The 24,696-nt window shown below is 31.3% G+C and overlaps 2 protein-coding genes across 6 annotated transcripts in view; one reads left to right on the top strand and one right to left on the bottom strand.

The window, feature by feature from the left end:
* Positions 1-4,151: 4,151 nt before the first annotated feature.
* Positions 4,152-11,213, bottom strand: LOC114332768 (serine/arginine-rich splicing factor 2). Of its 4 annotated transcripts, none has more exons than XM_028282546.2 (4): positions 10,897-11,213; positions 10,701-10,838; positions 10,279-10,444; positions 4,152-4,708 (listed from the first exon to the last, which is right to left on the bottom strand). In XM_028282546.2, exons 1-3 carry the CDS (start codon positions 11,076-11,078, stop codon positions 10,279-10,281), a joined length of 486 nt encoding a protein of 161 aa, XP_028138347.1. In that variant the 5' UTR covers positions 11,079-11,213; the 3' UTR covers positions 4,152-4,708. The 4 variants fall into 4 exon arrangements, with proteins under 4 accessions (XP_028138347.1, XP_028138353.1, XP_028138360.1 ...); XM_028282552.2 differs by having other exon boundaries at positions 10,279-10,441; XM_028282559.2 differs by having other exon boundaries at positions 10,719-10,838.
* A 345-nt stretch (positions 11,214-11,558) lies between these two features.
* LOC114332711 (ras-related protein Rab-40B) overlaps positions 11,559-24,696 on the top strand; it is a 39,587-nt gene continuing 26,449 nt past the window's right edge. The window contains exons 1-2 of one of the 2 annotated variants that reach the window (XM_028282537.2): positions 11,559-12,090; positions 12,147-12,263. In XM_028282537.2, the coding sequence (XP_028138338.1) occupies positions 11,940-12,090; positions 12,147-12,263 (268 nt within the window). In that variant the 5' untranslated portion in view covers positions 11,559-11,939. The remainder of the gene's footprint in view (positions 12,091-12,146; positions 12,264-24,696) is intronic. The other variant, XM_028282538.2, reaches the window with a different exon arrangement.

The following is a 24,696-nucleotide window of genomic DNA, read 5'->3' as shown; positions in this document are numbered from 1 at the left end:
AAGCAACAGTAAAACAAACAATTATTTCAGAATATTTTAAACCAAATTGATTCGATTGTACGAACACAGATACCTCTTATATCGTCAAAAAAGCATACAAATAAAATTTGAGGGTTGTACTATGTATTTTTATATTTTTTTAATGTTCTGTTAACTGTCTTTTCGATTATTCGCCATATCCTTGGTCCGGTGCCCTGACGGATAATCGAGGTTCCACTGTAACAATTTTTAAACAAATTATAAAAAATCGCTTTTTTCAGCAAGAAAAAGGCAATTTTTTATAATTTCTTCAAAAATTGTTATAAATAAATAGGTTGCCATGGAAAAGGTTCGGTAAACTTTTAAACATAGCATATTGGCATCCTAATCTATCAATTAAAACAAGTTTCAAGATGTGGCTATGAAATCAACCTTTTTATACCAGCAAAAACATTGATGAAGTTCATCTGTCAAATTGTAATGATGTAAAATGTAATTTTTTCTGTATTATTACATATTATATTATATGTAAATATTAATATTTTAAAATTATACAGGGTGTCCCAGACTAATTTAGCCACCCTATCTCTTAAACGAATAGAGATTTTTGAATGAGACAAAAAGTGATATATTTTACTTGTAATACACTTTAATATGGACAAAAAAATCATCCCCTAAATATTCATCCCTTAGTTACAACCCCTAACTTTAATTTTTTTAATAGCACCCTGTATATTTTTTTATAGTTTTGGATGTGGTCTTTTATCGTCTATTCAACACATTTGTTGAAAATAAAATCGGTTCGTAAATATCCAAGAATCTATCAGTTTATTTTTGTTAATTGTGTGTCCCAGACTAATTTATCCAGGCTATATTTCTTAAACGAATAGAGGTTTTCGAATGGGACCAAAACTGATCTATTCCATTTGTCCATTTTCATATGGCGTAGAAAAAATTTATCCCCTAAATATTCATCCCTAACTTACATGCTGCTATTTAAAAAAAAATAAAGTTAGGGGTTGTAACTAAGGGATGGATATTTAGAGGATAACTTTTTTTCTACACCATATTAAAGTGTATTACAAATGCAATAGATCAGTTTTTGTCCCATTCGAAAATCTCTATTTGTTTAAGAAATATATGTAGCCTGGATAAATTAGTCTGGGACACATAATTAACAAAACTAAACTGATATTTTCTTGGTTATTTACGAACCGATTTTATTTTCAAAAAATGTGTTGAATAGATGATAGAAGACCACATCCAAAACTATAAAAAAATATACAGGGTGCTATTAAAAAAATTAAAGTTAGGGGTTGTAACTAAGGGATGAATATTTAGGGGATGATTTTTTTCTACGCCGTATTAAAGTATATTACAAGTAGAATAGACCACTTTTTGTCCCATTCGAAAATCTCTATTCGTTTAAGAGATATAGCGTGGCTAAATTAGTCTGGGACTCAATATACAGGGTGAGGCAAATAAAGGGCCTATTAGAAATATCTCGAGAACTAAAGGCAACAGAATCATGGAAATTGGAATAAAGGTGTTTTGAAGGACGATCTATTAAATGAAAATATTTTCATCGTATAACTTCGTTTTTTTAAATGGGACACCCTGTATATTTTTACATTTTTGGATTCTATTCGACATCTTATTTCTTAAAGTATGAGGTTTTGTAATATTATACAGGGTATTTTAAAAGATAATTACGTTTTTTATTAATTTCGTAGCAAAATTAACACCCTGTAGAATTGTAGTAGTTTGACATCTAAAACTCTACTTACGTTCAAATGATTTTTAATATACTCTACTATTGTCAATAATCATTAGTATAGCTAAATTTTTAATTTTAGTATACAGGGTTGGTCGAAACTCGGAATGAGTATTTTCTGAGTTTTCTTAAATGGAACACCCTGTATTTTAGTATTGTAATGAAATGATATTTTTTTATGGTACTTTTTTATTTCTTAAGCATTCCCTATACCTAACTGCTTTAATTTGTGCTTAATTGTTAATCGCACCAACAATCTTAACTACGTAGGTATTTTGATAGATAAACCATTATTGGTAATTTTAAGAACCAGTCTGGATTAATATGTATATATTTCTGAAAAATTATTTGGGATTGAGTATTTTCACGGCCAACCTAATAAAATTTTACGTATTTTTTGGTGCAATTAATGTTTAGCTTGAATCACCAATAACTCACAAATTAAAGCAGTTAGGTATAGGGAATGCTTAAGAAATAAAAAAGTACCATAAAATATCATTTCATTACAATACTAAAATACAGGGTGTTCCATTTAAGAAAACTCAAAAAATACTCATTCTGAGTTTCGACCAACCCTGTATACTAAAATTAAAAATTTAGCTCCACTAATGATTCTTAACAATAGTAGAGTATATTAAAAATCATTTGAATGTAAGTAGAGTTTTAGATGTCAAACTACTACAATTCTACAGGGTGTTAATTTTGCTACGAAATTAATAAAAAAACGTAATTATCTTGTAAAATACCCTGTATAATATTACAAAACCTCATATTTTAAGAAAGAAGACATCGAAGAGAATCCAAAAATGTAAAAATATACAGGGTGTCCCATTTAAAAAAACGAAGTTATAAGCAACTTCCGGTATAACCGGAAGTTGCAAAGAGATGAAAATATTTTCATTTAATAGATCATCCTTCAAAACCCCTTTATTCCAATTTTCATGATTCTGTTGCCTTTAGTTCTCAAGATATTTCTAATAGGCCAGTTATCTGCCTCACCCTATATACCATGTACAAAAATAAAAATTGTAAAATGTGAGCAATCGATAGCTTACTGAAAAAAAAAAAATTCAGAGTAGAGGTCCAGTCATTTGGAACGGCACTAATTTACATATTGTTGTTCTTATACACATGTCAAAATTTAAAGTTTCTTTCTTGGCCACGCCTTGGCATTAAATAATTTCAATACTCGGTAACAGTTCCAAATGTCAGTAACCAATCACCAACTTTAAAGGCAGTTCTTAGACAATTTCTAGATGCGCCATAATATGCAAATGAGTGCCTTCCCAAATGACGGGGGACCTTTAGCAATCTGCAAGCTTAAATTAGTTACATAAAAGTGGTTGTATAAATGCAATAAATTTTCTGTTCCTCAGTGTATTAAATCTAAACAAATACTGAATATATTTCAACTTATACCACCATTTCAAAAAGTTTACCAAATTATAACACTCTACTTGTCATAATGCATAATATTTTACATAAAAATGATTACATTTTGTTGAAATATACTCTTTCTATTCAGTTTTTATTATAACGTTTTAAAAAGTTATAAAATTGTTTTTCTGTTATTTCGATCATTTCTGTTTTTAATTCTGTGAAGGGTATGCATAAGGTGTTATAAATAAATACAAACTGTTATTTCTATACAGCAAACACTTTTAAAGCATAACTTGTGGATTTCTGTTGGAAAAAAGTTACCATACTGTCCTTGATTGGGAACAACTAAAGTTTGTTCATACTTTTATTAAACACACTTAATAAATTCTGTCAACGTATACACTACACCAACTGAAAATCATACATTATTAAATAAATAATTTTATATTATTTGTTAAAGCTTTTCAAGGAATATTTTAACAAAAAAATATTTACAGAGAGATTACATTAATTTACTAAGTAAATACCAAAATAATAATGTAATTGATAATAATTTGTCAATTTAAGGCATTATTGTGAAAGAAATAAGAAAACCAAAAAAGTCCAAAAAATATTTATCTGTAATGAGAAAAACTAGTGTAAAAACATTTTTTTGTGAGAATCACAATGAGGCATATAATTACTTTCCACAAATTTCGAAACGTTAATAAATTCATTTTTTAGTACAATTGTGGCTTATTTCCCATCGAAAATACTTAATTAACCATAAACTTCTATGATTTTGAATGTACACAAGTATATGCTCATAAGTCAACAAGAGATGTAGGATATTATGCATTTTAACAAGTCTTGAAGCATTTGTTTGTTTACTGGCAGTTAAATTTTATATAAAACTTGAGAAAGTTGAAAATATGTATTTAAATAAAAAATCGTCAATGCACATTTTCGCTTTTCAATGATAGGAAATAGCAAATAATTTTGCCCTGCATATACCATATGGATATTAAAATAAAAAGGCCTGTGTTTTATATTTTATGCAAAAAATTGTACAATAAAAACTCATGGAATTTTTACATTTTTCATAAACCAAGTTGATTACAATTACAGTAAAACTAAACTAACCTAAAGTTCCATTTTCAAAGTATAACGTCCTGTTTTTAAAATTGCTAAAAATGATTTTAAACAATATACAATTTTGTTAAAGTCTCCTAGGCAAATATCATTAAATGATTTATTTTTTCCTACATTTACGTAAGATTAAGTCAAAAGTGATTTTAAGTGAACTATGTATTTGAATATATTCCTAGGGACACTAAATACTAGGTTTGTTGATACACCAAATGGTATCAAGTAACACCCAATAATAAACACAAAATACTTCTTAAAACACTAATGTTACATAGAAAACAAAACATTTTTACTGAATTTTCAAACATTTTCAACACATCCGAAATGTTTCTTTCAAAAAATCTGATAAAATAAAAAGGTTCTTAGGTCAAAGGTGGTAATTTATAAATACCTTTAGAGAGCAGGCGCCTAATTTACTGCACTGCACTCCTTCACCTTCCGCAACACCTAGAAACAAAAGAACAGACAATTTATTGAATGAGCAGTTAGGTAAAACTACTACATACATAAAAAAAACAAAAACTACTAAATTCTCCCTTCCAGATTTAGCCCGATCAAAGAACAATCTTACCCCAAAAAAAATAAAGGAGGGATAAAAATTTGGGAATAGGTAGTTGAAATTGTCTATTATTATATAAGAAAAAGTTTACAATTCTACATCCCGTCCATTTTTCAAAAATAGAGGGGTATTCCTCCTCTCGAAGGTGAAAAATATACATTCAAAGTAAGTCCGGAATTGGATAAAATGACTAATTCTAAGCAACTTTTGTTCTATAGAGGTTTTTCCCTAATTCAATACTTTTTGAGTTATTTGCAAGTGAATATGTTCATTTTCAACAGAAAAAAACATGTTTTTGGACGGTTTTTCGAAGATAACTCAAAAAGTATTTCAGCGAGAAAAAATATAGCTTATAAAAAACTGAAAAAAATGGTGTATGCTTTGAGGTCTGTAGACCCAGTAGAAGTAGAGTTAATGAAAAGTAGGTTCTTCTTCATAAAATTCCAAATCGAATATTTCAATGTGAAATAACCCAAAAACGGAGCACTTTTCCAGGAAATTCATTTCAACTTTTTTAAAGTGTTTAAAAAAGGATTATTTTTGTTTTATAAAAAAAACTTGTAACATTAAAAGTAAGTGAGTTACGCTCAAAATATTGTTGGTTCCTTTTATTTTTTGGTAAAAAAATCGCGAAAATCAACCCCTAATTAGCATCACAAATAAATTTTATCATTACCACTTCACAAGTTACTTATGTGTTATTTATATGATCTGTAAGAGTCATCGGTTCAAAGTGCTTATTTTTGAAAAAGCTGTAGTTAAAATGGCTTGAACGAGTAACTAATCAGGAGTTTAGGCAAATTTTGAACAGTCATAGCATAATCAATTTTAGTTTAACAAGAAAACAAAAAAGGAAAAATATTCAGAGAAGCAAAACATACATTTTATTACTCTTTAAGATTTTTGGTATTACTAATAATTTTTGAGTTAATTCCATGAACAATTCCATTTTTTTTAAACCCAATTTTTTTCAAAACTGAGCACTTTGAACCAATGAAACATAGATAATAATATAAACAATACATAAGTAAAGTAACTTGTGAAGCCGTTACGATTAATTTTATTTGAGAAGCTAATTAGGGGGTGATTTTTGTACCAAAAAATAAAAGGGGCCAACAATATTTTGAGCGTAATTCACTTATTTTTAGTGTTTGAAATTTTTTTAAAAAACAAAAACAAACCTTTTTTAAACACTTTAAAAAAGTTGTAATGATTTTTTCCCGAAATGTGCTGTTTTTTGGTTATTTCACATTGAAATATTCGATTTGGAATTTGATGAAGAAGAACCTACTTTTCATTAGCTACAACTCTGCTTATACTAGGTCTGCAGGCCTCAGCTTACACCATTTTTTTCAATTTTTTATAAGCTATATTTTTACTAAGATTATTTTTTTCGCTAGAGTACTTACTTTGAGTTATCTGCGAAAAACCGTCCATAAAAATGTTTTTTTTTTGTTAAAAATGAACATATTCACTCGCAAATAACTCGAAAAGTATTGACTTAGTGAAAAGCTCTATAGAACAAAAGTTGCTTAGAATTAGTCATTTTATCCAATTCTGGGCCTATTTTAAACGTATATTTTTTCACTCACGAAAAAATATTTTTCACCCCGTATTTCCCAATTTTTGTAAAATAGAGGGGATGTAGAATTGTAAACTTTTTTATATAATAATAGACAATTTCAACTACCTATTTCCAAATTTTCATCCTTCCTTTATTTTTTGGAGGTTTTCGTAAAATTTTGTGTTCCCTGATCGGGCTAATTTTGGCCTTTATTAAAATAGTGTTATAGATCGATATTTGTTTTTCTTCTTCACGTGCCATATCAGAATTATTTGAAGTTGCCTCCTATCTTGCCTTTAAGAATCAGTAGTAGTACTTTATATTGATTGCTCCTCAAGACATTTTCCAATAATTTAACAGTCTTTAACAATTCTCTATCTTTGTTGACCCTCCTTAGTTTTCCTTGCTATCCAAGGTATCTTCAGAATCTGCATGTGAATCCACATATCCAATGCTTCCAATTCTGTTCATTCTTGATACTTATAATATCCAGACTTCTGCATCATACAACAGTACAGACCAAATATAGCACTTAACCTTATTTTCTTAGTCATAACAGATGATTATTAACCTTACTTTCATAGAAGTAGTTTTAGTAATAATTGCTATTCTGCATTTTATTTCTGTCTGCATCTAGATGGTCCGTTATGACAGTTCCCAAATATGCAATTTTGTGAACTTTTTCAACTTCATTTAATTTGAAGCTCTTCATCTAGATGTGGGTTACGACTAGCGTTACCAGGTGTCCTGATTTGCGCGGGACGTCCCGATTTTCAGGGGTCTGGGGACGCGTACCGATTTGTACCTGATCGGGACACTAAATGTCCCGATTTTCACACACGAAAACCAATTTCAGGTGGACTTGCTGTGAATTTTATAACTATGTTATAAAAACAAGGCACTCCTAAAAGCGGCAAAATTGAATGAAAAATATAATTTTAATAAAAAATAAATAATTTACGTAATATACGATTTTTTTTTGTAATTTCGTCTGATTATTATTATTATTTAGGATTAAACTACAGATTATAGAATCACCTTGTAGTCCAATAAATGAACGGAAAATACGGCGATACCGTGTAATTTTTAGGATCAACTCCTCCGAATTGCATGAAAATGTGGACGGCTTGTGCCGTTGGTTGCTTTTACTCAGGTGGTGACAGTCACCCCTAGTTGGGCGGTGAAAAACCGCGCGTTTAAAATAAGTTCGGAGATGGATAAATTGGCTAATTCTAAGCAATTTTAGTTCTATAGAATTTTAACTTAGTTAATACTTTTTGAGTTATTTACGATTAAAAATGTTTATTTTTCGACAAAAAAATCACAGTTTCAGGGGATTTTCACAAATAAGTCAAAACGTATTTGATCGAGAAAAATATTCTTAGCAAAAATGTAGCATAATATAAAAAAATGAAAAAAATTGTGAACTCGTAAAGTTTATAGACCCAGCAAAAGCAAAGTTGTAGCTCATGAAAAATACGTTCTTATGGCGTTCGATGGCGCGTTGTCCAAAAGAATAGCTTTTCTTGGTAGATTTTTATTTTTTAAATAGGCCTCAACAACGCAAACGAACTCGTCAAAAAACCAATCTTCAAAAACTTGGCTTTTTGAAAAATTTTTCAAAAATTTACTACCTCGGTTAATCCAGAGGCTCGGTTAGTCGGGACTCGGATAATCGCGATTCCACTGTACATATAATAGACAGTATTTTACTAAACATCAACTTCAGAATATATTTTTTATTCATAAAATATAGGGAATTATTTTTATTTCAAAATATGAGGATATATAGAATATTAAAGTCAAATAAAAAAATAATGAATTAAAAATTGAAAATACTTTTGAATTTATTAAAGAAAAACATACGCTGGGGTCACAATAAAATTTCCCCTGCTTGGTCATCCGAAGGTTAATTGCTGTTAAGAAGAAAATTTCATTTTTTTATCAAATACATTTTGTCTTTTCTGTTGTTTTTGTATTTTTTATATATAAAGAACACTGTTGTTTCGTCTCATAATTTCATGATTTTTTAATATCCTATTTCATCTTTAACAATATCCCTAGACGAGCCATAAGGTTCATTCTCGGAAAATTCTCCATATCGAGAATATTCTGATTTTTCATTCTCGAGAATTTTCCAACACTAGCTTGATTTTATAATTTCTGGGCAATCAGTACAACTTTGATCGAACTCAGTAATATTATTTCTGACATCTTCAAACAATTCTGATTATACAATTGTCATTCTCTTCTTATTTTGTTCTCAACACTGCAGCCATTGCAAAGTTTGAAATTGTTAGGAATAAGAATGTACTTATGTTTATATTAACTTATTACTAATGTATATCAACCAAAACAATCTCTGCAGATTAATCATGTAAATATTTAATGTTTATCTCATTTAAAAGTGCTGTGCAAAATACCAGAGGTTGTTTTGATTAATTTAATTTAAAAGTGGCTTAACAAACTCAAAAATTAAATTAATTACTTATTTTGTATCATAATAGTAATATGTTAATAGAAACACTAAAAAATGTAAAGATTTCTAAAATGTAAATAATAAAATATCTAAAATAGTAAATAGTAATAAAAAGAAACTAACTTAGTTAAATGAATAAACTAACCTATGACGTAATAGGTCTGGATCCCGCGTATGAAAAAAAAGTTGATTAATAGCAAGCTGAAAATTTGTTAATAGCTTAAGGGTGTCTAGTCGGACAAACTTTGATATATGGGAACACTGGAACAGGGAAAGTTTTAATTGTGGAACAGGTTAAAAATTTGGAACGGTCAGACCACGAAAACGGCACATGTGTTTTGTCTGACAGAACAGACTTAAACTCTCCGAACAGAGATTAAACTCTCATGCAAAAATCAGACTGCTATTTATTACCAAATGGGCGTTTTAATGAGTGGAACATGTAGAATATGTCAAATGACAGGAATTATGACAGGTGATAAATAGCAGTCTGATTTTTGCATGAGAGTTTAATCTCTGCTCGGAGAGTTTAAGTCTGTTCTGTCAGACAAAATAAATGTGCCGTTTTCGTAGTCTGACCGTTCCAAATTTTTAACCTGTTCCACAATTAAAACTACCCCTGTTACAGTGTTCCCATATATCAAAGTTTATCCGACTAGACACCCTTAAGCTATTAACAAATTTTCAGCTTGCTATTAATCAACTTTTTTTCATACGCGGGATCCAGACCTATAAGACTAAGAATACACTAAATTAAACTGAAATTTCACAAAACTAAATTATAAAAAAATATATGGCAACATTGTACACTCGTTGCCCTAAACTGTAAGTTGCCCAAAAATTGTTTTAATTCTATAAATCGCCACCGCCTACGAAACGTATAACTCCGAAAAATGCTGTAAGAGTAGAACTTTGAATGAACGCCACGAAAAATATTATTTTTGATTATATGATTGTGAAAATTATAATCCCTAATAAAGTGTTAGCGAAAAAATTTATTTGAGGAGTATCAGCAAAAAACATCATTTCTGTTTGTGGGTCCACGAAAATTAGAATTAGTAAAAAGTTCTCAGAAATAATTGTTTTTGTGGGCAGAAACAGAAACAGAAAGGGAAATAATTGTAAAAGATAAAGGCAGGTTTTGTTTATATTTGAATAATTAAATAAATAAATGTTTTCGTCGGCATCTATTATGAACTAAATCTTTTCATTATAAATATTTTGCGAGTTATAATCTTTGCGGACAAGCATATTAAAAGAATTGTAATCGCCAATACTTATCAAAGAGTTATTATTTTCACTGGAAATGTATTAGGAATCACATTAATCATAGGTACCATCAAAATAATCAAAAACAGTTGAGTTAAAAATGTTAAGACTGATGAATGTTATGACCATAACAAATAGAAACTCACCTAAGACCTAGATCTTGAACGAGATTTGCTGAGTGACTTAGACCTTTCCTTTTCATCCTTGGAAATCGATCTTGACCGTCCTCTGGAGCTTTTGCTGTCTGAGCGAGATCTGCTTCTACTGAAAGACCGACGATGTGACCTGGAGCGGCTCCTTCTACTGCCCCTACTTACATAAAAAATTCGAAGTAGTTACATGATGTTTGTATAGTAGTACCAGCTATCTAAGAGACTCATTAACATTCAGTTTAGCAGGGTACTATTGTTTGAGTATGGGTTTCCATAAACCTCTTTTATTAAATGGTCCCTTGTTTATGTAATTTCACACCTCGAACACTAGCACCCCGCTGAGCTGGATATTAATGAGTGTCTTAGATATCTGGTACTACTATATGTATAAAATATAATTGGGTAATAAAAATTACCTTCGGCGACGACCGTACCTCCGATGGGGTGATGTAGGCCTTCCATAGCGAGCCATTTGAACTCTGAGCTCCCTTCCATCCAACATCCTGCCATCCATGGCGTCCAACGCATCTTCAGCATCTCTCTTGTCATAGAACCTATTATTGCATTTACGATTAGAGAGATATCAACGAAAAAACCATGCAAATTACTTACCTTACGAAAGCAAAGCCTCTACTTTCTCTGGTGAACCGATCTCTTGGTATATAAATATCGCCAACTTCGCCGCATCTTTCGAAAACGCGCCTTAGATCGTCTGGAGTTGTGCGATAGGTTAAATTATCGACTTTTAATGAGACCATGCCGTCAATACGCGGCGGTGGTCTACCGTAACTCATATTTGAACGAATCTTGATACTTTTATAATAAACTATATTCTTTTTATATATTATATACTCTATAATATAATATTTTTATTTTAGCAACTCACCACAAGTGACGACACCAAGAAAGCCGAAATAAAATGGCGGAAAATAGAGAGGGAAAGAGAGAAAGCACAAAAATTGTTAGAGAAAGAAAGCATTCTAACAACAGGGGCACCAATACTTGAAATCTAAAAAAACTAAAACTTCATCGTCGACAAAATTAAATTTGCTGGATTGATTTTAGAATTAGAGGTGTGGGTAGGATTTAAAGCTAATTTTTTGTGTTTTTTCATAATGTCTACTAATTATACTTGCGCAAATAAAAAGTAAATTAAGTATATGGGTGTTCAGCCACTTCAGCAATGTCAATATTTGTTTGTTCAACTGAAATTTAGCTGTCAAATAAATTTTATTTAAGATGACAACTGTGCCATTTGAACTGTCACTGTCAAAACTGTCAAGTAGAGATATCTTGTAAAGATATTTATTTATATCCCATAAAATTGTGCAAATCTGATAGTTTTTCAGTAAGTGGATTTAGTGAGATAGTAAAAAGAAATCGTTATCATTATTAATCACTTTTTACAATCATATTTCAGTTAGGTTTTGCGAAAATATTTGCATACTTTCTCTTACGACCTTGTTCTAAAAAATAAACAAAAAGAAGGAAAAATTATAAAAAATATATTGGACTTTTACTTGATGGTATGTACAACCTAGTGGGAGTCGTTACCAAATTTGTGATATTACTTAGGAAAATGTAAAAGAGCTTATTACGTTGTATTCGTAAGTCCTTTTAAGTTATTATGATTGAGATATTGATATACCAATGCTATGACTGAGGATATCAGTAAGCCTCCCAAGCAATACGATTATTTGCTGAAGTTTCTTCTGGTAGGCGACAGCGATGTTGGAAAGCAAGAAATTTTATCGGATCTGGACGATGGTTCTTCGGAGAGTCCTTTTTGCGGATATAGTGGTAAGTGTATGTACTTTTCGAAAACATATATTATTTATATCTTCATAAAAATACTTTTACAGCCTACAAAACTACCACTATTCTGTTGGATGGAAAGAGGGTAAAACTACAGCTTTGGGACACTTCAGGGCAGGGAAGGTTTTGTACTATAATTCGCAGCTATTCCAGAGGTGCTCAAGGTAAGTTTATGTTGTCTAATATAACGAGTTGAGAAAACTTTATATCAATATATTCATATTAAGAATCATTATTTTAATTGCAGTTTATTGCAAAAACGCAAGTAAGATTTACATCACAATTTATTTTTTTATGCGTTTATTACTAAGTACTTTAATTGTAAATTTTTCTAGATAAGAACTCTCATTTTTATTTGCATAAGTTCAATATTTTAATCTTTCATTGTTTGGTTTAGTATTCTGACACAATTTAAAAATTTCATTTTATCATATTTGAATGCCTGAAAGAATATGTATTTGTTAGCATTAAATCATCCTTAAACGACAAAATTGTTTAAAATCGATTACTTAACACGTTCTGTGTGGATGGCATACATGTGAGCCACATGATGCCTTCACCAATGGAGGACGGCTCGCATGTATGCCATTGACTATACACATTTCTGATATGTATTTTTTCACCTGTTTACATTTCTAATACTCGATCCATTTTATCTTCCTCCAATTTTTCTCCCCCTTCGCCCCTCCGCCTTTTGTTTTTTGATATAATTACCAGTTTTTAAATTTGTTATTCAAGCATGCACCTCTTCTGGAAAAATATTTTCTTAGCACATCTTTATCAAATCCGTTTTCTTTGCTTCACTTATTGGAAGGGTGCTTTTATATAACTTTGGTAAATTGCCCGGAGTTGATAAGTCTATGGTTGCTTTTTGGGATGAAATTTGTTTTTGCCTTTTAGGGCGTAGAGTAGGAGTTTTTTTTTTAATTCAAACCAATATCTTCTGATATTTTTATTAGATGGTTACCGTTTTCCGTGAATCATCTGAGAATATACACAGAGTTTTTGTAAAAAACTTTGACATACTGGAATTCATTCATGGTAAGCTAGTGGAAAGAAACATTTCTTACGAAGTGTTCGTTCCTTTCTTTGGAAAGTTTTAGGGACAAGTCTAGTCAATTAATTTGACAGTAATATTGTACAAAATAAAAAATTTTCTAGACTAGACTACTACTACTAGACTCCAGTAATTTCTAGAGAGTTTGTTTCAATAGTCTTCAGACAACTTTTTTTTTACCTTGGAAACTCTCAAGTTTGTTTTTCATTATAAATATGGGCCCCATTCTAACGGCCTTTTTTGGTTTTCGTAATATTCAATTTCCAATTTACGCCATCTTTCATTGGGTTTTCGCAGGAAAAAAGTGTGCTGAAATTTAGTAAACTATCATAGTCTAAAATTCTTTATTGGATTTTCGCATGAATATTTTGTAATATATGTATTTTGCCAAAATGAACAATTTTGTAATCTTCATCTCCGATAAAATTAATTATCAGTTTTTAACTTAGAAATATTTCTAATAAAATTTAGTAACTTTACACAGGAAAAAGAAAATAAATGATTCTACCGGATTCTCATATTATAAATATGTTTACAACAAAGTATTTTTATCAGTAAAGTTATATATCGGTTTGGTGTTATTTAAAAATAGGAGTTAACGGTTTTTACCATGTTTGGTTTTTATTAGTTATTGTGCTTAAAAATGTAAATATCAAATAATAACATTTACTAGTGGTAGGAGACGTGTTTTTACTACAGCAAAAATAAAAACACCGGATTTCATAATTTTGGTATTCATCAGGTTTTCGCTCGAACCCCTCGATATGTAACAAAATCTTAGGTCCAAGAAATAACACCAGACTTCCACAGGTTCAGTTTTGAGCCTTGTTCTTTTTAATTTGGTTACTGTTGACTTACACCAATTAAGTTTTAATTATGTTAATTTTAAAATAGTACAGTGTGCAGATGATCTTTGCATATACATTAATACCTCGACTTACGCTACCCCAACTTACGCGAACCCAGAGTTACGCGATTTTCAAATCTTGTAGATTTGTTATTTGATATGCTATTTTAAAATCTTGTCGATTCATTATTTAAGCGCCACACAATCGTTTAGTTATCGACGAGATAGAATTACCACCCACACTATTGCTCATCCAATGTATTATACATGTTTGGACTTTTCACACGGAATCAGCGATTTTATTTTGTATTAGGTATTTCTTATCTACACATTTTTGTCTAATGGAGTGGGTGTTTATTACTTTTATAGTAGTACTTTTATAGTCATAAAAAGAAAAATAAGAAAACTTGGGTTACTAAAGGAATTAGAATTTCTTGCAAAAACTTAAGATCGTTAAACTACATTAAAAAACATATAATATGCAATGATGAATTTTTGATATATTTCTATAAATATAGGTCCATATATAGGAAGGTTACTAAATTAGCAAAATGTATATCTTTTAAATCTAGAATGGATAATGCCAATAATAAACAAAAGGAATCTTGGCGTATAGTTAATAATATTAGAGCTAAAGTTCCCCAAACTACTGATGTAGTCTTGGACCCTGGTGAGCTGAATGAATATTACTGCTCAGTAGGTCCAGAACTCGCTGGAAAAATTGATTCTTCTTCTAATCCAATGCATTTTTTAAATGGAGTAAACATTACAAATTCTTTTTATTTTCTTCCCACTAATTCGGATGAAATAAAAAATATTATACAAAGCATTAAAACTCCTATGGCTGCAGGTTGGGATGATATCCCATCTAAAGTATTATCCCATCTTCCTGATCATGTTCTGAAAATTTTAGCGGACGCAATTAACACATCTTTTTCAACAGGTCACTTTAGCGATTGTTTAAAATGTGCTAAGGTTATTCCTTTATATAAAGGTGGTGACCACGATTTACCTGCTAATTATCGTCCTATCTCTTTGTTACCATCGCTTTCAAAGATTGTAGAAAAATTGGTCAAAATCCGAATGATGACGTTCTTACAAAAACACTATTTACTTTCTTCTTGCCAATTCGGTTTCCAGTCATTAAAAAGTACATATGATGCCATCTTCGAATTCATGGAAAAGCTATACTTAGACTTAAATAACGATTACGTTGCTGCTGCAGTTTTCTGTGATCTATCTAAAGCCTTTGACTGTGTCAATCACAAAATACTTTTAAATAAACTGGAAAGATATGGTTTTAGAGGCACTACTCTAAAGTGGTTCAGTTCATACTTGGAAGACAGATGCCAGTCTGTATCAATCAATGAGCGCTATTCTAGTAATATCTTTATTAATTGTGGCGTACCTCAAGGCTCTGTCTTGGGTCCTATCTTTTTCTTGATCTATTTTAATGACATAATTAACCTCGATATTAATGGCCAGTTTACTATATTTGCAGACGATACCACAATTTTATGGCAAAACAAGGACTCTAAGGTACTGAACAAGATTATTAGTAGTGATATGCTAAAAATCTTAGAGTGGTGCAAAGCTAATCATTTGACATTTAATTTTTCAAAAACCAAATTAATTTCTTTTAAGAATGATCTAAACAATATTACTCTGGGTAATGAAGGCATTTGTTCTGATACTGTTAACAAATTTTTAGGTCTCTATATTGACAATAAACTTAAGTTTGAGCAACACACTGTATATTTAAGCAAAAAGATATCATCGGGTTGCTTTGCTGTCAAATCAGTTGCACACCATTTGGATTTCAAGATTGCAAAAAGTGTTTATGTGGCCCTGATTGAATCTAATTTGAGATACGGTATTGCCTTTTGGGGTAGCTGTTCTCTTCATCATTTCAGTAGAATCTTTATGCTACAAAAGAGAGCACTTAGATATTTATGCAGGGTCAAGTTTGGTACATCATGCAGGCCTCTGTTCCGGAAACATGGTATCTTGACACTTCCCTGCATATATATCGTTGAATTAGCATGCTTAATTTTTAAGAAACATAAAGAGGATATTCGGACAGATTCCCTTTATAACACTCGTCTAACTTACGTTATTCCACTTCCAATTCCCTCTTCTACACTAATTAAAAAATCATTTATTTACACTGGAAAGAAAGTGTTTAATCACCTACCACTCAACATAAGATCCTCAAGCAATATTTTTGTATTCCGAAGAGCAATCAAGAAGTTTTTATTATCTAAGTGTTACTATAGTATCGAGGAATTTTTTGAGGACAGTTGCGCTAATTGATGGCTTTTTTTATTTTTTTTTTTATTATGGAAGTTTTATAGTTAGTATTTAATGTATCTTGTACTGTGTTTGTACTATACCACGTGTTTTATAAATGTTAACTCATTTTTAGAAACAATAAATTTTCTCTCTCTCTCTCTCTCTCTCTCTATAAAGGGATTTTTTGTTTTATATCTAAGAAGACTTGAAAGAGTAATAATGTCATCCAAACATACATATATACGAAATTATACCCCGACTTACACGAATTCAACTTACGCGATTATCGCTCGGTCCCACCTATCGTGTAAGTTCGGGGTATTACTGTATAAGTAAAATTTTCTAGTAAAATAAGTTCTAGTAAAATGGTCACTAGAACTTGGTGGTGAGCTGGCATTGAAACTGCTTTACTCTATTGTACAGTAGACTCCCTCTATAACGAGAACTAAAATAGACTAATTACCTCGTTATAAGCAGATCTCATTATATCAGACAACAATAATATTGTGCATACCACCACCTCTGAAATGTTTTGATGCCTCTTACGTAGTTTATTAGGTGTCGATGGTCGACCTCAACAATGAAATTTGGCCATCGTAAATTGTAAATTTCCTACAATACTCAATATCGGTCGATAGATAAACAAGAAGGAAGAAGTTTATTACCGGCAGTGGAATTTATTACAGCACTGGTCTCAATAAGCATGCAGATGTTGGGCATTCCTGTATACAGGCAGTTATGGGATTTATTTATGGCCATCACCAAGCCAAAAACAGGTAAAGAAACATATTCTTCGATTTCATTTTTCCTCGTTATAACCAAATATGCCTCGTTATAGAGGTGTTATAGTTCAATAGGAATTTCATGGGACATCTTCTTTATAAGCAAAACCTCGTAATACCCATGTTCGTTATAGAGAGAGTCTACTGTACCTACATCAGGCCATATTGGAGTATGGATGTGCCTTATAAGACTTTGCTAGTTCACAGGTTTTAAACAAAATATATATCTTATAGAACTCAGTCCTATGTGTATATCTTGGTGCCATAAAAGCAACTCCAATTCAACCTCTTCATGTAGAAGCTATTGAGCCTCATTTGAATCACAGAAGGCAGTTTCTTGCAGAATATCCAAAATATCCAAAACCAACAGTAATCTATATTCAAATATAGTAATATTAAATGAATATGGTCCTACAAATAAATACTGGCCGAAGAAAAATTATCTACCACTATGCATTGCACTTCAATCTAATCAAGATATCCTTAGTGGTTTATATTGTCACAGCTCAACTCTGTCATATTGTGATGATTACAATTCATTGTTTCTGAATATCAAGATTGTAAAATCCTCATATAGTGATTATTTCATTCATAGGAGGTTCTGACCAATAGAAAGCTACAGACATGCAAATTAAGGTGATAATTTTTGATAATCTCCCGTCGTTAAGCATATTACGTCAGATGCCCTTCGTTGCTACGAAAAAATACATTCAGTGACATTAATGACAAATGTTTTAAAAATTATAAAAGTGATGACTTTCAACCGTCAAATACATATTTATAACAACTGTGTGTTTAATTTCACTAATTGGTACTTACATATATAAATTACAATAAAATTTTGGTTTTGAACAGTTTTATTCATGAAATAATCGCAACAAATTGCACTCGAACTCTAAAATTAATATAGAATTTTTGCCCTCGTGACACTTTGACATAATTTCACTCGCCTTCGGCTCGATAAATTAAAACTGCCAAAGTGACACTCGGGAAAAATTCACTAATTTTAGAGCTCTTGTGCAATTACTACTGATAATTTTCACATTAATATTAACTTATTAAATTCAATACTTACAATCTTCGAAGAATCTATGGGAATATATATTTTGTATGGGTTAAATAAATTAAAAATATTAATTTTGTATGGGTTAAAGCACATATCAGTCTCAAATATAGCGAACATGTTTATATGAAGGCAAAAAAAAGTGTAAAGAATAGTTTGTCTAATAAACATCCTGTAAGTTTTTGTAATGCAGTTGCTTATTTTACATCATAAACGTCTATATACCAACTCTTCTAAGTACTGTAGTATACATAATATTTAAATGTGTTGGGCAACTTGGACAGTCCATAGCAAACCAGCTTTCAAATTGAGTATATAGCTGCAGAAGAGGAAGAGCTGCTATGGAAATCTGAGGTCCTTGTTGTCCTGTTTCTATATAAAAATATAAATTAAAAAAAATAAATAAGTATGTAACATAATAGTTATTTATGATATAAGTGTTAAAAGTACACGTGTGAAAGGCACGCATGTGAAAGTTTGTGAAAAAAGCATGTGAAAGGCACATGAGTGCCTTAAAAATGTACTTTTTAACACGCATATCATACAATATTTTTTCTACAAAGGTAATTACAGGACAATATCTACAAAAACTTTTACTTGAACTTGACTGACATTCCATTTTTATATTTTTTTGACATTACATCAAAATTGCCTATACTGTCAATACGAACTGCAGTGTCTTAAAAATATCTTAAAGCACTAGTGCCTTAAAGTAGCATTTTTAACGCTCGTATGGAGTGCTAAAAATTGCATTTTTAACACGGTTGTAGAAAAAATATATTATATTATGTAAATCGTTTTTAGAACGTTTATGTTCATAACAAGCTATATTTGGCTTATGTTAGCTTAGTACCTTATTTTAATTTCAGTACTTCAATCATATAACTCAACTCTTTGTTATTTATACCTTATGAACTTTATGGTCTTTAAACTTTTATGCTTGATGTATTAGTCATGTTGTGACTGGCTGATTGACACCTAGAACATGCTATAAGAAAGTATACTGATACTTCTTTTTATCTTATGAGTGGCTGTAAGCTTCTACTTGTCGATTGGTTCAACAATATCGAATCAGAGTATTTGGAATCATCAACTTTGGAACTTCCTAACAAAATATCTAGGCAGAAAGCTGTCAAAAACTGTTAAGTATTTGCTTAAAAGCTTTTGATTTACAGCTTTCTGATAGCTGCCATCATTTTGGTCTACAATGCCCTATAGAAATGATCTTAGTAAACACTTAATGTTTGAGGAGTACTATTTTGATTTTATAAAAGGCCTCTAGATGATATTATGTATGAAATATAACATCATTGAAATATCCACTGCGCCTTCACTTATTGATGCTCATCTGAAATGTCAAACTCTGGTGCATAAGTCAGGCTGAATTTGATAAATGACATAGGTTATGTTATCTTTGAGGCTCGCTGTGGTTTGTGGCTTATTTGCAGACCTGCGACTTGAGGAAATCCCATAAGAAAGAGTCAAAACAGGGTCAAAACGCACTATATTGCTGGCTTCCACATGCTATGACATTGCCCTCAAATTGATCATACAGAATGGCCAATGTGGCATGAGCTGTGTAGCACATATCATCCCAGGCCGCCGTCCTGTTAAAAGCACAGGTCCTTGGTGTCCATATCATCAAATTCAGGAGGAGTCAAAAAACGGGGTAACCAGGATGACCCTAAGGGGGGTTACAACTACTGGAAGGTCTCTGGCGGTATGATGTTAAGGGGCTATCCTAGTGTAAAATTACGAAATTCATATACTTTTTTTGGGAAATTTTAAAATAAATAGTACTATAGTAATTCTTTTGAAAATTTGAGTGAACATGTACTATAAAAAGAAGTATATGTAAAAGAATTTTTATAAAAAAATGTTGAAAATTGAACGATTTATGCGCCATCTACTGGCACCGTGAAAATAAAAACATAGCTCCAGTGCTGCAGTGATTGGGACTAATAGAGATCCTAAAACATAAAATTTTAAAGTGATTATTGAAATATAAGTTATTACCTATACCATCAACAAGGATTTTTGAAAAATATTAAAATTTGGAAAAATGAAGTGTTGAAAAATATTTTTAAAATTAGCTACAACATTTTCAGTTTCAAAAACCGCAAAATTGACATTTCTTATCCGATCAAAAAATCCCTAATTAGAAGATAACTTATATTTCATTAATAACTATGGAATTTTATGTTTGAGGATCTCTATTAGTCTGAATCACTAAAGCAGTGGAGCTCTGTTTTTATTTTCACGGTGCCAGCAGATGGCGCATAAATCGTTTAATTTTCAATATTTTTTTATAAAAATTATTTTACATATACTTCGTTTTATAGTAAATGCTCAAGCAAATTTTCAAAAGAATTGGTACAATACTTTTTATTTTAAAAATTTCCAAAAAAAAGTATATGAATTTCGTACTTTTAGACTAGGATAGCCCCTTAAGCGTATAGAGCTCAAAGTCAATGGAGGGGGTTATAACCCCCAACCCCCCCCCGGTTACGCCTATGGAGTCAAATTCCAAAAGGAGTTGGTAATCATCAACCTATAGCACTCGCTGTTGACAGTGACAAACAGGCAAATTACCAAACAGGCAAACAGTGACTTTTTCAAGATACATTGGACATTCTTGGATCTTATCTTGATTGGTATCGACCCAAATTCGGTTCTTTGAAAAGCTGAGTTATAGTGAGCGATGTGCCAGACTGCCTCAGGTTTTCCTGTTTACTATGATGGACAGCAGCAATGTTTTCGGCAGATATTGCGTTTCCTCAATTTATGGGTGTTGGTTGATTGTTTTGTTGATGGGGAAAGATACTTGACGGAACTGTTTAAAGGAAAGGAAAATAATAATCAAAACAATAACCTACCTGAATTAAGACATGAAATAGAAATCAGTTTTCAAGGAGTAGAGATAGCCATAAATTCACTCAAAAATAGAAAGTCGGCAGGACCAGACGGAATAACCAACGAGCTTCTAAAATACGGAGGAGAAAGTATAACCCTAGAGATGACAAAACTTATACAAAAACTAATATTGCACTGCAAGATACCAGACGCATGGAGAAACAGCATAATTATACCAATGTTCAAGAAAGGAGACAAAGAAGACCCCAACAATTATAGAGGTATAAATCTACTGAACACCGCACTTAAGCTAACCACAAAAGTCCTAACCAACAAAATCAATAAACTAACAACTTTATCAGATGAACAACAAGGATTCAGATCCGGAAGATCCTGCGTAGACGCCGTATTTGTACTGAGATAAATCACAGAAAAGGCCATTGAGTACAATAAACCAGCATATATATGTTTTATAGACCTGACAAAGGCTTTCGATCGCATCCAAGTCGAAGACGTCTTACATTCAGTGGCGTAGCTGACAGGCCCGCAGGTCCCCCAAGGCGGGGGCCCCGACGTCAGGAGGGGCCCCTTAAAGCCTTCAAGCTTAATACTTCTACTATTTTTAAATCGGGGACCAAAACATATTTCTCTAATAAGCATCAAAATAGGGAATTTGGGAGGAATTAATGAAGCGGGTAATTGACGTAACTCTCACTGTTTTCGGGTGCAATTTAGCGTTTCGTACATTCGTGGACATGTTGGTAGTTTAGATGAAAGTGAATTCCAAAAAGGTAATTTTTTGTCGGTGGTTCTTTCACTAGCTAAATATGATCCTGTTTTAGCTAAATTAATCGATAAAAGCAATAACTTAAAAAAACAAATTACCTGGGCCCTCAAATACAAAACGAAGTTATAAATTTGCTGGCTCAAGAAACTGAAAACAAATTGATTAATTTAAAAAAAATGTTTTTATTCAATAATTCTTGATACCACTCAAGATATTTCGAAACACGATCAGCTTAATTTTATTTTCCGGTATGTAACTTGCGATGAAAATAATTTATTTTCTAAAGTAAAAGTTGTTGAAAGTTTTTTGGGATTTATTCGCATGTTAGACCAAAGTGCAGAAGATATTGTCTTGTAAATGAAATTTTAAAATTTATACAATCAAAGCACCTTTCCGTACACAACCTGAACCTAGTGTTAAATGATGCCGTTGCTGGTGTACAGGAGTTGGTTTTTTAGGATATAATTAAAAGATTATGTTTTTTTCGTGCAAGTATTAAAAGATAGGATGTACTATTATGACTTTGGATCCATCGCGTTTGCCAACACTTAAAAGGTTATGTGAAACCCGGTTGTCATCCAGACTCAGACATCATGCTGTTATGGCTTTGCGTCGAGCTTTGCGACAAGTAGTGAAATCTTTAACGAAATTTTCATTGTTATCTAAAAAACGATAAAAAATTATAAGTTAATGCATTATTAGATCATATGAATAATTTTGAATTTGTCGTTAAGGGGATGGGTACGAACTTTCGGCTTCAATGCCATTTAAATGGGATTCATTTTTTTCGAATCATAAGAAAACTAATAAGTATTTTTGAAAAATTTAAACGCAGAATGAAAGATTACGTTATTGCCGAGGGCCGGTAGTCCCTGAAAACTTCTATAATGTTTATTTTAATAAGTTACAGGGGTGAAAAACTAAGAGAAAATTTAGTGTGATTTTTAATGTCAAATTGGTATCTCATTCAAAAGAAACTTTTAATTCATTCTAAGGGACTTTCGGCCCTCGGTAATAAAGTTATCTTTCGTTTTGCGTTTAAATTTTTCAAAAATACTTATTAGTTTTCTCAGGATTCGAAAAAAATGATTACATTTTTTAAAATACATTGAAAATGTTCCTTTCCTCTTAACCCCATATTGCATGAATTTTAAATATGCAAACTAAAAATATTTTTTTCATTTTACATGGCTTTAATTATTAACATAAATGTTCCCCTAATTTAATTTTTGAGTCGGCCCCCCTTTTTTGGGAAATTCGGAATGTGTACTGTAAGCAACAATATGCAATTAAACTACATTTATCAGATAAAACAAAAAATTTGTATCGCCACTTTTTCGGTTTTTTTTTTATTACACTGCTTGATACTGCTTCTTCCTTTGAAAGGAATAATTTGTTCATCTATTGACAAGAACTCTCCAAGGGGAATTGTAGAACATCCTTCGTTCACTTTAGTGATCAACGGTCTTACTCTGTATAAATAGTAATAATCATAAAGATTATTTAGATGGTAGTCTAGTATTGTCGCTCATAGGAATTTTTTTGATAGCCTTAAATTGATTCACAGACATTACATCGGCTACTTGGGTAATCCTCGTTTTTGGATTCCAAAACATTGGTTGTTGCGGTAGTTTATATATAGGTGGACATGTATGACATATCAATAAATTGTTCAATTTTATTTTTTTGTTACACCAAGTGGCTTATTTGGACTTTGTTGAATACTATATAAATTTGACTGCTCTATTAGAGTTCCAATCAACTCGTCATCAAAAAATTTAGTCATTTTATTTCATTTGTCGTAGGTACATCAGCTTTTCACTTCGCAATAGGTAATGCAATTTTTGTTTTACAAAAATAGGTTTTGTACCAGCAGGTTTTGTTTTACTGTCATCAGAATTATCTGGAACTGGTTAACAACATTTTCATTTCTGTTACTACGATTTCCACAGAATCGATTTACACTAACTTCAGATAATTTCATGATTCAATTGCATAAAGTTGCCTCAAAGCAACACCTGTTTACAACTTGATTTGTGATTCTTATTTTATATTTAAAATTATAAAATTACTAGTAATTACTTCCCTCGCATAAGCTTATTACAAAAAGTAACTAATTTTACGTTCAAAAATGGTGTACAACAAGAAAACAAGTTGAAAGATATTCTACCTCTCGCTTATAACACACGACTGGCAACGCCCACGAACTTTTGCCGCCAAAAACTTGGCTTGACATAATGACGTAGGAGGTTGTGTAATTACATAGATAGAATGTATCTTTCAGAACACAACATGCAGTTTAAATTCACTTAATAATTAAAGGTTAGTTTTCTAACGGAAGTTAATTTTGGTGTTGCCTTAAAGCAACGCTATGCAATATAGGGTTAATAACTTTATGAATCTAACATCAACACTTTTGCAATCTGAAACGGCAGAGTTAACGGTCGCCCTTCAACTTTTTGAAAAAACTCTTGATAATCTTCTAGAAATGAGAAATTCGTTTTACAAAACTTTAGCAAAAGCAGTAGGAATAGCAGAATAGTGGGGTAAATATACCAGAATTTAAAAATAAACTGATAAAACGTATACTAGTTATTTATGAAACAGTTCGTGAAGTATGCTTTTTGCGAACGCACGCGAGTTAGAGCACGAGCGACAACGGAGCAAGTGCTATACATCGCGTAAGTTTGCAAAAAGTACTTCACGCACAGTTTCATACAATATGTTATCTACGATAAAAAAAATAAAAAAACTGTAACGCTTCGTCACTGGAATTCATTTCTATTCTACAATTTTTAGAACTTTCAAACTTTAGGACTTTTAAAAGTGTCAAAACTTTTGTTGTAATTTATTGCTCACATGTCATCACCATGACAACGCCAAAGTTAAGGATATTTGAGTATATGAAAGTGTGCC

Source organism: Diabrotica virgifera, chromosome 5 (assembly GCF_917563875.1).
Source record: "Diabrotica virgifera virgifera chromosome 5, PGI_DIABVI_V3a".
Taxonomy (NCBI): Eukaryota; Metazoa; Arthropoda; class Insecta; order Coleoptera; family Chrysomelidae; genus Diabrotica; species Diabrotica virgifera.
This window is presented reverse-complemented; position numbering and strand designations above follow the sequence as displayed.